The sequence below is a fragment of the Colletes gigas genome, unplaced genomic scaffold (assembly GCF_013123115.1).
Source record: "Colletes gigas isolate AHSC1104 unplaced genomic scaffold, ASM1312311v1 Colletes_gigas_Sc00012, whole genome shotgun sequence".
NCBI classification, from domain to species: Eukaryota; Metazoa; Arthropoda; class Insecta; order Hymenoptera; family Colletidae; genus Colletes; species Colletes gigas.
This window is the reverse complement of record NW_025106641.1, coordinates 3405891-3419893: the sequence shown is the minus strand read 5'-3', so window position 1 is coordinate 3419893 and position 14003 is coordinate 3405891. Positions and strand designations below refer to the sequence as shown.

Here is a 14003-nt window from a genome sequence, read left to right as displayed (position 1 = left end):
TATTCGTAATTTAAATTACGCGATAACGTTCTGTTCATTTTGCACAAATCGTCTGCAATAATCTTACATCGTACGTTCCACTTGGCAGTGTTTATTGTAATTTACTATACGGAACGAATATCCATTTCGTAAGTATATAGTAAAAGAATCTTTATATACAATCAGTCGTATATAGTTAGATTAAAATCGTATGTACTGTTAGGTAAAACAATTTAGCTTTACGTAAAGATTATTTTATTAAAATCGAATCTATTTTTAAAACGAGACGAATGATCGTAGTGCGCTGAGAGTACGATTTAGGTAATAATGTGTACATGTAGTTCCATATATTAATGTTAAAAGCGTTAGTCGATGAAGTTCAATGGTGCACGCTGGTTCCTTCTTGCGTAAATGCGAAAGAACTTGTACTAGCAAGTTATACAGTATTTTAATTGATCTGTTTGCGTTAAATGTTTTACACACACTGTACATGTTTCTTGTACTTTGCATTCAAGTTTAACTTGTAACAAGTAAGAAGTATGGATTATATTTGTACAGTCTTCGTATTTAAATATATCTTTTGGTGCTAACATAGAAAGATTCGCTGTCCAGAAAAATGAAATAGTCTTCGCGCCCCTTACAAAATGTACGCAAAGTCGGTTAAAAATGCGAATTGTTTGTTAACAGCGATGTACATAAATTTTTTATTACGAGGGAATCTTGTACGAATAAAAGTAATTTGTTGATCAGAATATATCGAGATATCTGTTCGAAGATTCTACATGTACTATTAACCGGGATATAAATATTTTTCGAGCTGCCTCTTAATAATCATAGCGATACAGGTCGATCGCAGAATTGTCACATTGTCGATACGAAACATCCAATTCCATTTTGTATTCCATAAACTGACGTAAATTTTTACCGTTTTGTGTTGAACATTTGTGATTAATTAATTGTAAAATCGCAGCGTAAGAAACATTAGATGTACAGAAAAAAGGTTACATCGACTAAATAATAGTACTGTGTATGTGTTCTTATATATGTACAAAATAAAATCTCTTGTATTTATAACAATTAACATGCTTAAAGGGAAAAGCACCTCGTGTTGGAACAACGAATACTTTTTGCGTAAAGCTCTTTACGGCGTATTAATCTGTTTCGGGATGCAAACATTAGTAACAACTAATGCGCCACGGTTCATAAAATATTTAAAAAATCGATTACTCTATATATATATATTCGTGTAGACTATCGATCGCAAGTATTTAGATAATCGATTTAATGCTTATGATCGATGGTGTACATCCAATGCCTATCTATATAAATATTAATTTTTAACGTTGTTCTCGTCATATCGAAACGAATCATTGAGCATATTACAATAAACGTACCTTACGTTAAAAAATTGTACAAGGCAGTGAAAGGCACATACGTTGATAAATTCGTAACGGTAGCATCAATATGACGAATGTGTTTCATATCACAGACTTCAAAACGAAGAAGATCCATTTATACTCGTATGTGGCGGGCATCCGTATTTAGGATTTAACAATGGCGATGATTCGGTTAGTCGTATGCCCGTGTTACCTGTCGCAATTTTTCTTATATTGAAGCTGCCTAATTTCTGGCAACATTCGAGTCGGAATTTCTCCGCTTTGCCCCATCTTTTGTACACCAGCGCGTTGAAGAACGCTTGCAGGGGATTCGTAACAGCCTGTTAATAAAATTATGAATAATATACGCATCAAATTTGTCATTTATAATACCGTGAGATTTACATACCATTATGTACCACAGTGTAATAATGGCTTTGATCGGTAATTGAAACCATAGAGTCCATAATAGTATTCCGTTGATTAAATTCGGCAGCCAACACACGTAATACGCAACGTTGGTCAACGCGAATTTCACTTTTATAGTTTGTACCAGTTTTCTTTCTCTGCCCGTGATTTGCGCCAAACTGCAACTGACGGCAGTTTGAAGATCGCGCGTCGACGCGAAATACAATATTGGATTGATGATCATTACCGCCGTTAATAGTACGTAAGTAGCGCAATAATTCGGGAGAATGCGCAGTATGGCTGTGGACAAAGACGTTAAATTGTGGCAGCTGAAAATAAGTTAGATTTAATTTGTACAATTTCGAACCGATGGTAATATCATTGTCAAATTAAAGATACTAACTTTGCGTTTGGTATGTACAAGATTGCCAAGCCAAATGTTGTCAGAATTGCTGGACATATCCACGCAAAAGCATGGTAACAGGTAGGGTGTCCAGGTCGATCTCCGAGCAACAGTTTCATGTCTATAGCATAGCACAGAGTCCATATCCATGTTGCCATATAAAAATACTGTGTCCAGGCCTGAAAGACACGTTAAGAATCTGTGAACATGGCAGACAATAGATGAAGTAATTGCAACTGATTTTTGAATCTAATTTACAGATGAAAGTGCACAGAAGACGACGCTCGAAGTATCATCTTCCATTGGCATTATAGATTTGAAATTCATCCAAAGAGCAGATCTCATAAATACACCTAAAACATATAGAAATTACAGATAAACTGCTTTGAATGTACAAAGTGGTTGAGGAAGAATCACCTAAGGAAGCTAAGAGGTCGGCTGTTGCGAGCCATATTATAATCTCCCTCCCTCTGGACGAGGAAAAGCTTTGCCACCTGTGAGGTAGACTAGACGCTTCTCTTGGCAGTATCTGAAACAGAATTCCTTGTGTTTGTTGTTGTTGCAGCGTAGCTCGATATAATGAGATTTTACTTACCTGATAAATTGCACCTAGCATACCTATAGCTGAGGAGAGCATGCACACTGTGTTGTATGCATTTGTATTGAACTCCTGCATAATCACAATCGCCATGTCCGTACTGTTCGAGTGATGACAACAAAACGTTTGTATCGTCGGATCGGCCATATTATATTTGGTTTTGATTTCTCGAACATCGATCGAAGGGACGATAAGAAAAAACTATCGGCGATAAGATATTGCTTACTTCGTACGTTGTCACGTGTATCGAATTCGGTCATGCAAACCGGGGCTAACGAGTCTCTTGTTGATCGAATGTCGTTTCCAAACGATTTCCTCGCGGAATCAATCAAGATCCGTTCATTTCTTTTATCTTAAAACGAAGCCGTACTAGGCTCCCGATCGCCGGATCCGTCTCGACGCCATGCCTATCGCTTTGATCAGTATTCGCGCGTATATCTTCGAGTGGTAACATAGCTTCATGTAAATCTCATTATGCGTATTTCGTTTTAATTCCTATCGCTGGTAATGCTGTAATCGGATTCCATTTAGAGTCGGTCCAATACAGATGTCATCCGTGGGGTTGACAATTTTATTCAAACTTGTTTGATTGCTGTAAAGAACTTACGATGGTAGTTGCATGTTTCATTGACAATGAGGTTCAATTTTATGAAGAGATGCCAGATTCAGTATCGTGTGCTCCGAAGCTACCCGAAGTAATTTCGGACCGCCTCGTGGGAGTCGAGAGAGAAAGGCTTACATTTTTCTTCTCGCTCTTGACAACTGAAATTCGACCTCCCATCAACAAGCATACGATTTGGAATCTCGAGTCGAGATTCTCGACTGCCCAGGCATTTTTACTTTCCTACGTAGGCGCACAGTGTCTACACCTTATTAATATTATAATAACTATGTAATTCACTGTATATCTAAATATATATATACGTCCTCCCCAGAACTAAAATAAAATTGTACACCCAGAATGTTTGTTATCCCTATTTTAATAACTTGTTGCTAGAAAGAGTCACTAAGATCCCTTAGCTGTTTTGTGGGTTCAAATAATTAGACATCGGGGGAATATATTGCATTGTATTTATTAAACGAATAGAGATCTTAGGCTTACAGAGAAAGACATGTTTGTAGTTTTCATGCTTCTTTCGACAAGTACATTGTTTCACATCGCGTCAAGCATAATACACATTAATTTGAGACTATATGTACGTTACTCTAATTAATAAACGCTGTCTAATTATTCCTGAAGACACCGGTAATCCGTCCTTGACACTGCATCACATATTCCTAGTCTCTACGTTTCTTTGGTAAGAGCACGGTATCACGCACATCAAGCATAATACATAAAGCATGATTTGGAAAACGCCTAAGTTTGTCGTCGAATAGTTCGTTTCGTCCACGCTAGATGGATTTCGAATACCGGTGGCGAAAGAGAACGGACGATCAGAGGAGGAAGTAACATTCATTTGTATCACAATTATTTCAATCACTTTGCATCCATCAGTTTCTTTTATGGATTCACATGCATGCCTTTGTTTCCTCTTTATTATCATTATAGTAAATTTTTGCACGTTGGAACGTACAAGCACGGACGAGGTATATCCGAGTAGACTTTACGTCCAATGTATTTTGTTCGGTCCATTTTTATGGGGTTCTAAAACGGTAAAGAATTTTTGTCTCGAAAGTACATAGGATTTCGGAGGCATGTGTATTCACCAAAAATGATTGCAATTGATCCCCGCGATCGAAAATAATTTTTCCAAAGAGATTAGAAACTTTTCCATTTCGCCGACAAAATTTAAGCACCTAACTAACCCCTGTCGATTTTCCTCAAAAATTCGTTTTTGATTTCTCGTAATATTGTTTGACGCCCTACAGAAAATTTGTCTAATACTTTGAAAATACATTTCCACGTTCCGACCTATGTATCTACACGCACAGAAGCAAAGTTCCCATAATGAAAACGAAATCTTGTGAAATTTGTTTTACGGAAATACACGTTTTAGTACCCCTTGATCATAGTTTGATTACTGACAAGGAAAGAAATTTATTTTTATTATTCCTATGTATGATCGAACATATGTATATCATTTCACATGTCACTTGTAATATATCTGTCAACGTATAACGATCACCCCTCGTTACTGCCAGCCTCTCCAAGCCTCTGCTGGCTTCTGCTGGCCTTTGCTGACCTCTGCCAGCATGTGCAGGTCTGTGTCTGCTTCTGCCGACCTCTGCTGCCCCCTGCTGGCCTCGGCTGACCACTGCTGATACTTCCGACAACGTATAACGATTATAACTTGTTCCTGCTTGCCTCTGCTGGCCTCTGCTTGCCATTGCTGGTCTACGGAAGACTCTGCTGGCCTTCGTTGGCCTCCGCTGGCCTCTGCTGATGCTTCCAACAACGTATAACGATTATAACTTGTTCCTGCTTGCCTCTGCTGGCCACTGCTTGCCATTGCTGGTCTACGCAAGACTCTGCTGGCTTTCGTTGGCCTCCGCTGGCCTCTGCTGACCACTGCTGATGCTTCCAACAACATATAACGATTACTACGAGCTACTGCCAGCCTCTGCCAGCCTCTACTGGCCTCTGCTGGCTTCTGCTGACCACCGCTTATATTTCTGACAACGTATAACGAATACTACTGCCCTTTGCCTGCCTCCGCTGGCCTCTGCTGGTCGCTGCTGACCACTCCTGATACTTCTGACAACGTATAACGATTATAACTTGTTCCTGCTTGCCCCTGATAGTCTCTGCTTGCCACTCCTTGCCACTGCTGGCCTCCACTGGCCTCCGCTGGTCTCTGCTGACCACTGCTGACCACCACCGATGCTTCCGACAACGTGTGACGATTACTACATGTCACTCCTTGCCCCTGCTGGTCTCTGCTTGCCACTCCTTGCCACTGCTGGCCTCCGCTGGTCTCTGTTGACCACTGCTGACCACCACCGATGCTTCCGACAACGTGTGACGATTACTACATGTTACTCCTTGCCCCTGCTGGTCTCTGCTTGCCACTCCTTGCCACTGCTGGCCACTGCTGGCCTCCGCTGGTCTCTGTTGACCACTGCTGACCACCACCGATGCTTCCGACAACGTGTGACGATTACTACATGTCACTGCTTGCCCCTGCTGGTCTCTGCTTGCCACTCCTTGCCACTGCTGGCCTCCACTGGCCTCCGCTGGTCTCTGCTGACCACTGCTGACCACCACCGATGCTTCCGACAACGTGTGACGATTACTACATGTCACTCCTTGCCCCTGCTGGTCTCTGCTTGCCACTCCTTGCCACTGCTGGCCTCCGCTGGCCTCCGCTGGTCTCTGCTGACCACTGCTGACCACCACCGATGCTTCCGACAACGTGTGACGATTACTACATGTTACTCCTTGCCCCTGCTGGTCTCTGCTTGCCACTCCTTGCCACTGCTGGCCTCCGCTGGCCTCCGCTGGTCTCTGCTGACCACTGCTGACCACCACCGATGCTTCCGACAACGTGTGACGATTACTACATGTCACTGCTTGCCCCTGCTGGTCTCTGCTTGCCACTCCTTGCCACTGCTGGCCTCCGCTGGCCTCCGCTGGTCTCTGCTGACCACTGCTGACCACCACCGATGCTTCCGACAACGTGTGACGATTACTACATGTTACTCCTTGCCCCTGCTGGTCTCTGCTTGCCTCTGCAAGCCTCTGCTGTCCCCTGCTGACCCCTTATGACCCCCGCTGACCCCCGCTGACCACTGCTGACCACTGCTGTCCCTTGTTAACAACTTCTGCCATGATATATATGTATTAAAACATTGTATAATGTATTCTATGGCAATAAATGATATAATTACAAAGAATACTATGTGTTCTCATCATCTTTTACATTTCTTTCCTTTCCTCTTACTTATAAGACTCCCTGAAACTCCTTGGCTTCCCTGAACCCACTAGGAAGTCCTAAAACACCTCGGAAGTCCTGAAAATCAGAACTTTGCTAAAAATTCAGAGTTTCCAAGAATTTTCGGCGTTTCCAAGAAATTTTCAAGAAATTCCAAGACTTCCCAGCTGTTTCAGGGCTTTCCAGCTGTTTCAGGCCTTTCCAGCTGTTTCAGGACTTTCCAATTGTTTCAGGACTTTTCAATTTTTCGGATTTCCAAAATTAAAAGTCGTTTCAGGGTTTCCAGCTGTTTCAGAACTTTCCAATTGTTTCAGGACTTTTCAATTTTTCGGTGTTCCAAAATTAAAAGTCGTTTCAGGGTTTCCAGCTGTTTCAGGACTTTCTAGCTGTTTCAGGACTTTCCGATTTTTCGGGATTTCCAAAATTAAAAGTCGTTTCAGGGTTTCCAGCTGTTTCAGGGCTTTCCAACTATTTCAGGGCTTTCCAGCTGTTTCAGGCCTTTCCAATTGTTTCAGGACATTCCAATTGTTTCAGGACTTTTTGAAAAGTTAATTTTTGATTTCGGCGGCAAGTACGAGAGCTGGACACTTCGGAAATCCAATTCTAACTTGAAAAACGGTCTCTTAAAACTAAGGCAATGATTTGGAGAGGAAAGGAAAGGTAAAAATGAAGAGAACACATAGAATTCTGTTAAATTATATCATTTATTGCCATAGATTTACATTATACAAGGTTTAATACATATACATCATATCAGAAGTATCAGGGGTGGTCAGGGGTGGTCAGGGGTGGTCAGCAGTGGTCAGCCAGGGTCAGCAGGAGCCAGTAGATGCATGTGGAGGCATGTGGAGGGATGTAGAGGCATGTAGAGGCTTGTAGAGACCAGCAGGAGCAAGTAGTAATAGTTATACGTTGTCAGAAGCATCAGGGGTGGTCAGGGGTGGTCAGCAGTGGTCAGCCGGAGTCAGCAGGGGCCAGTAGATGCATGTGGAGGCATGTAGAGGGATGTAGAGGCATGTAGAGGCTCGTAGAGACCAGCAGGAGCAAGTAGTAATAGTTGTACGTTGTCAGAAGCATCAGGGGTGGTCAGGGGTGGTCAGCAGTGGTCAGCCGGGGTCAGCAGGGGCCAGTAGATGCATGTGGAGGCATGTAGAGGGATGTAGAGGCATGTAGAGGCTTGTAGAGACCAGCAGGAGCAAGTAGTAATAGTTGTACGTTGTCAGAAGCATCAGGGGTGGTCAGGGGTGGTCAGCAGTGGTCAGCCGGGGTCAGCGGGGGCCAGTAGATGCATGTGGAGGCATGTAGAGGGATGTAGAGGCATGTAGAGGCTTGTAGAGACCAGCAGGAGCAAGTAGTAATAGTTATACGTTGTCAGAAGCATCAGGGGTGGTCAGGGGTGGTCAGCAGTGGTCAGCCGGGGTCAGCAGGGGCCAGTAGATGCATGTGGAGGCATGTAGAGGGATGTAGAGGCATGTAGAGGCTTGTAGAGACCAGCAGGAGCAAGTAGTAATAGTTGTACGTTGTCAGAAGCATCAGGGGTGGTCAGGGGTGGTCAGCAGTGGTCAGCCGGGGTCAGCAGGGGCCAGTAGATGCATGTGGAGGCATGTAGAGGGATGTAGAGGCATGCAGAGGCTTGTAGAGACCAGCAGGAGCAAGTAGTAATAGTTATACGTTGTCAGAAGCATCAGGGGTGGTCAGGGGTGGTCAGCAGTGGTCAGCCGGAGTCAGCAGGGGCCAGTAGATGCATGTAGAGGGATGTAGAGGCATGTAGAGGCTCGTAGAGACCAGCAGGAGCAAGTAGTAATAGTTGTACGTTGTCAGAAGCATCAGGGGTGGTCAGGGGTGGTCAGCAGTGGTCAGCCGGGGTCAGCGGGGGCCAGTAGATGCATGTGGAGGCATGTAGAGGGATGTAGAGGCATGTAGAGGCTTGTAGAGACCAGCAGGAGCAAGTAGTAATAGTTATACGTTGTCAGAAGCATCAGGGGTGGTCAGGGGTGGTCAGCAGTGGTCAGCCGGGGTCAGCAGGGGCCAGTAGATGCATGTGGAGGCATGTAGAGGGATGTAGAGGCATGTAGAGGCTTGTAGAGACCAGCAGGAGCAAGTAGTAATAGTTATACGTTGTCAGAAGCATCAGGGGTGGTCAGGGGTGGTCAGCAGTGGTCAGCCGGGGTCAGCAGGGACCAGTAGATGCATGTGGAGGCATGTAGAGGCTTGTAGAGACCAGCAGGGGCACGTAGTAATAGTTATACGTTGTCAGAAGCATCAGGGGTGGTCAGCAGAGGCCAGCGGAGGCTAGCCGTGAACAGCAGAGTCCAGCAGTGGCAAGCAGTAGCCAGTCGTAATCGTTATACGTTGTCAGAAACACCAGGAAAGGTCAGCAGCGGTCAGCAGAGTCCAGCGAAGGTTGGCAGAAGTCATTGGTAATCGTTGTGCGTTGTCAGAAATATAAGCGGTGGTCAGCAGAGGCCAGCAGAGGCAGGGAGAGGCAAGCAGTAGCCAGTCGTAATCGTTACACGTTGCACGAAGTACCAGGAGTGGTCAGCAGTGGTCGGCAGTGGTCAGCAGGGGACAACAGAGGCCTGCAGGGGGCAGCAGAGGTCTGCAGGGGCAAGCAGAGACCAGCAGGGGCAAGCAGTAACAAGTAGTAATAGTTATAAGTTGTCGGAAGCATCAGTGGTGGTCAGCAGTGGTCAGCGGAGGCAAGTGGAGGCCAGCAGTAGCAAGCAGTGGCAAGCAGAGACCAGCAGGGGCAACTAATAGCAAGTTGTAATCGTCATACGTTGTCAGAAGTATGAGGAATGGTCAGCAGCGGTCAGGAATGGCCGGCGGAGGCAGGCAGAATTCAGTAGTAATCGTTATACGTCGTCAGAAATATAAGCGGAGGTCAGGAGAGGCCAACAGTGGCTGGGCAGTCGAGACTTGGAATCGTATGTCGTCGACGTGAGGTCGAATGTTAGTTGTTCAAGTGCGAGAAAGCAAATGAGCCTCGAGAATCGAGAGAGGGGGCATGTGTCAGTTTGCCTTTGGCGACTCTCCGAAACTTCACGAGCTCACGTACGCGTGATCTGGCATGCGTGAGTAGGGCACCGTCGGTGCTTTTCTGGCACCTCTGGCGGTCAGCAGGGGCCAGCAGAGGCCAGAGGAGGCCTATTGACGAGAAGTCGGATTTCGTTTGTCAAGAGCGAGAAGGCAAATGTGAGCCTTTCTCTCTCGACTCCCACGAGACGGTCCGAAATTTCTTCGCGTAGCTTCGGAGAATCGAGAAATTGCACGAGAAGCTCACGTATGCCTGATTTGGCATAGTGTGAGAAAGTGCCTTCGATGCATTTCTGGCATGTCTGATTTTATGGCCACCGTAATCACTAGACTTAACGCCACTTGATCTTGTTTTACGGAGATACGTAAAGCTCGGTGTAACAAGAACTCCTTTTTAACCCCTTAACCTACGATTTATGTTTCAACAGCTTGGGCCCAAAATGTAAACAAGATCGCGCAGACTTCGAGCCATTTTACGGCTCGGCAAATCGGTCCTAAGTTGTACTAAACGCGTACATCTTGTAGGGATACTTTTCTAATATTTAAGAAAATATATTTCAAAGTGCGAACGTGCGTATCACAAGCCTGGTCTGTGCTGTTCGTGGCGAGGCAAATTACAAACTGCGATCGTTGTACCACGAGCTATACCCGTAGTATTTACATTTGGCCCAACCGATGTACTACGAACCAGGCCCGTGGTAATCAGTTTTGGCCCGAATAGAAGACTACGTGTCTCACACGTAGTTGTAGGTTAAGGGGTTAATAAATCCCTGGTCAGCGAGTGGGCCACAGAGAACTTCTGTTGCGAGACACATGGTTTTACTTTCAATGTGTTTTATCATGTTGTACTTCTGCATTCTTCGGAAGCTGATAATAATTAATGGATCGAATATTCGATTCGCGAGTCGAGACATCGTGTAATGCAAATTTCCATGAGATGTTGGATCTAACTTATACTTTATTCGTGCCTTAGCAGAAAGCGCGCGTAACTTTGATACTGGGCCCTCTATACGTAGATGTATTTAACTAATAACGGTTCCCCGATCGTCGACGTGCGCACATTTGGCGGGATTTGTTCACCGGAGAAGGTTGCGTTGTTACGTAGACCTCGTGTTTCGCTAACGTACAAGTACGCATTGTTCTCCTATTTTAATTTATTATTTATTGGTCAAGTGTAATAGAATTGTTTTAAGTCGAAGATGGACAAAGAGAATGAAGATGTCAATATTAATCATATGACCAGTAGTTTGGGTTCAATCAAAGGTACGTTCCCTTTTTGTTTTACGTTCAATTTTAAATTTTCTGCAATGGAGTGTTTATATTGTAGTATTGGTTATAAACATTGTTTAATCCCTTGTGGTTAATTTTTTGAATTTAATAAGACGGCTTTCAAGCGAATAGTAAATTGTAGCACTCGTATTATAGTAAGATAAATGTTATATGTTAAATTCATAATCACTCGAAATTCGTTGTGCTTTAAATGAACAGAAATAAATAAATACATTTCTATACTAATAATTTACAAGGACGCGGTAAATATTTATTTTCATGTTTTTGTTTAATTCTCTTTGGGTAGAAAGAGGCGAGTCAAAAAATAGTATTATAGATTATGTAAGAATTAATAACGAGCCCTTGAAAGAAGATGTGAAGGAAGTGAAAAAGAGAAAACGACAAGCCGAGACCGAAGTCAAGCGATTAGAAGAAGAGAACTATAATCGTCAAATGCAAGAACTGCAATACAAGCGATTGATGCATTTATTGAACAGAAGCAAATTTTATGCGTCGTACCTTGTTAAGAAAATTAGTGGCGATTCAGAGGATGATGGTAATAAAATTAATAGGATTAATAAAAAAAAAGCGATTTCCACCAAAAGCCCTTTACCTCTGGCAAAAGGGGAAAAGAAGAGCTACAGTAAACAGAGTCATATATCGAAAGACGTAAGTATACCGATATACCTTTTATATAGCGTGACATTTCTAATTCTCATCGATTTTGTAGGTGCAAGACAAGCTAAAGTCTGTAAATATGATAGCGGACGACAAAGATGTTCAAGACAAAATAATTACAGACTCCGAGAACCAAAATAGCAAAGCTAATGACATCGATATAGAAATACCGAAATATTTCAATGGGATCTTACGAGACTATCAGATCGACGGGTTCCAATGGCTGAAAGTACTTTACGAGAATGGTATAAATGGTATTCTAGCGGACGAAATGGGACTTGGAAAAACAGTACAACTGATAGCCTTGTTTGCTCATCTGATTGAAAAAAGACAAGCCGGGCCTTATTTAATAATTGCACCACTCTCCACTGTACCAAATTGGTTGATCGAATTCGAAAGATTTGCACCGAAATTGCCCATCATTTTATTGCACGGTACACCGGAAGAAAGATACTCGGCGGTAAAAGAAATTAAACAAATGCACAGGGTCTCGAATCATTACAGTACTCTGCCAATCGTGCTTACTACCTTCGAGGTACCGTTAACCGAGAAACAGTTTATTAGATCTCAGCATTGGCGATATATAGTAATCGATGAAGGGCACAGAATCAAAAACCCCAACTGTATGCTCGTCACGTACGTTTGTTAAGATTTAGAATTTAAAAAACTCCCGGATTTCGACTGTACCGTACTATAATTTAGTTTAATTGTTTTATTCAGGATTTTGAAGACGTGCAAATCCATGAATCGGCTTTTATTAACTGGCACACCGTTACAGAACAATTTGTCAGAATTGTGGTCGCTTTTAAATTTCTTACTGCCGGAAATTTTTGACGATTTAGCTGTATTTAAATCGTGGTTCAACGCGAAAGAGCTCGAGTACGACGAAGGAACTAAAAAGTTTTTAAAACAAGAAGAGGAGAAGCACGTGTTATCGTCATTGCGCGAGATACTTCAACCGTTTATGTTGAGACGCGAAAAAGCGGACGTCTGTTTAGAAGTCCCGCCAAAGAAGGAATTGATCGTCTACGCTCCGCTCACGCAACTCCAACACGATTTGTACAAGGCGGTTTTAAATCGGGATATACAGAAATTGAGTTTGATGGACGAGAAACTAATTATAGACACGGAAGACGGTAAAAGACCGAAAAGGAAATGTACTAAAAAAATTGATTTTAATGGGTACTTTGGTAAAAACCACTCTGAAGATAATTTGCTTAAAAAATACGACGAGAGTGCAGTTTCTAAAACGTCTCCGCAAAAAATGTTTACCGATGTTCTAGATAGGAATCTAAATTTTATAATCAACGTTACACCTATCAGTAAAAGTAAGTTATTGTTATTGAGAATATTAATTTTTACGATATTTCGTTATTACATTGATATTCTTGTTGTTTTTTCTATTACAGTAATAATGTACAAGAAAATTGTAAATCACCCGTATTTAGTTCATTGCCCGTTGGACGCGTCTGGTCTGCCAAAAGTGGATAACGAGTTGATTGCGTCGTCTGGGAAACTTTTAGTGTTGGACGCGATGCTTGCAAAACTTAAAGAACGGGGACACAAAGTTTTGTTATTTTCTACCATGACAATGATATTGGATGTAATAGAAGATTATCTGTCGTTGCGGGATTATAATTACGTCAGATTGGACGGAAGTACTCCGCTCGCAGAGAGAAAAGACAGTATTCAAGATTTCAATACAAATCCTGATTTATTTTTGTTTCTTATATCTACAAGAGCGGGAGGCATTGGATTGAATCTCGCTGCAGCGGATACTGTTATTATATATGACTCCGATTGGGTAACGTTCTTTCTATAATTACGGTTTTATAATTATTACTCGATAATAAAAAGTAAGTATATTTACAGAATCCACAAGTAGATATACAAGCCATGGCTCGTTGTCACAGAATAGGACAGAACCGTCCTGTGGTTGTATATAAATTCTGCACGAAAGGGACGATCGACGAAACAATTATTAGTCGCGGTGAAAAGAAACGCTTTTTAGAAAAAGTTGTAATCTCTAAAAAGAACGATCCTATCAATATGCATAATAAAGAATCGTTACTGGAATTAAAGAGATTGTTGGAATCAAGAGAATGTGAAGTAGTTAAAGCTGAAAATGAAGGTGAATATAATTTAGACGTAAATGGTCTTACATACGATACTGATGATCATTTCTAATTTATAGTTTTCACGAACGAGGAACTCAACAAATTGCTAGATAGAAGCGACTTGTACGAAGAACATAAGAAATCTTAAATATCTTACATTCCCTTGAAAAGAATATAAGGGCTACATTTTATTTTGTTTAGTATTTTGTGTATTCTTCGATCTAATATAATATTTATTATTTGTACCTGATTAAAATAATTGATAGA

General features: G+C 42.4%; 2 protein-coding genes across 2 annotated transcripts; one reads left to right on the top strand and one right to left on the bottom strand.

Moving 5' to 3' along the window:
* Positions 1-1463: 1463 nt before the first annotated feature.
* Positions 1464-3308, bottom strand: LOC122398839 (G-protein coupled receptor 143-like). The gene is made up of 6 exons (XM_043399073.1): positions 2762-3308; positions 2584-2695; positions 2425-2519; positions 2167-2345; positions 1765-2092; positions 1464-1696 (listed from the first exon to the last, which is right to left on the bottom strand). Exons 1-6 carry the CDS (start codon positions 2909-2911, stop codon positions 1472-1474), a joined length of 1089 nt encoding a protein of 362 aa, XP_043255008.1. The 5' UTR covers positions 2912-3308; the 3' UTR covers positions 1464-1471.
* A 7445-nt stretch (positions 3309-10753) lies between these two features.
* On the top strand, positions 10754-13926 carry LOC122398693 (lymphocyte-specific helicase-like). Its single transcript, XM_043398794.1, has 7 exons — positions 10754-10935; positions 11249-11610; positions 11672-12255; positions 12340-12947; positions 13029-13423; positions 13492-13750; positions 13814-13926. Exons 1-7 carry the CDS (start codon positions 10872-10874, stop codon positions 13882-13884), a joined length of 2343 nt encoding a protein of 780 aa, XP_043254729.1. The 5' UTR covers positions 10754-10871; the 3' UTR covers positions 13885-13926.
* The last annotated feature ends 77 nt before the right edge of the window (positions 13927-14003 follow it).

Excerpts from the sequence above, each read along its gene's own strand:
- LOC122398839 (XM_043399073.1), bottom strand. The coding sequence starts at position 2,911 with ATGGCCGATCCGACGATACAAACGTTTTGTTGTCATCACTCGAACAGT. Across the intron at positions 2,520-2,583 it reads CGACCTCTTAGCTTCCTTAG|GTGTATTTATGAGATCTGCT; the intron begins GTGATTCTTCCT and ends TATATGTTTTAG. Across the intron at positions 1,697-1,764 it reads TTACACTGTGGTACATAATG|GCTGTTACGAATCCCCTGCA; the intron begins GTATGTAAATCT and ends TTTTATTAACAG.
- LOC122398693 (XM_043398794.1), top strand. The coding sequence starts at position 10,872 with ATGGACAAAGAGAATGAAGATGTCAATATTAATCATATGACCAGTAGT. Across the intron at positions 11,611-11,671 it reads AGAGTCATATATCGAAAGAC|GTGCAAGACAAGCTAAAGTC; the intron begins GTAAGTATACCG and ends TCGATTTTGTAG. Across the intron at positions 13,751-13,813 it reads AGTTAAAGCTGAAAATGAAG|TTTTCACGAACGAGGAACTC; the intron begins GTGAATATAATT and ends TCTAATTTATAG.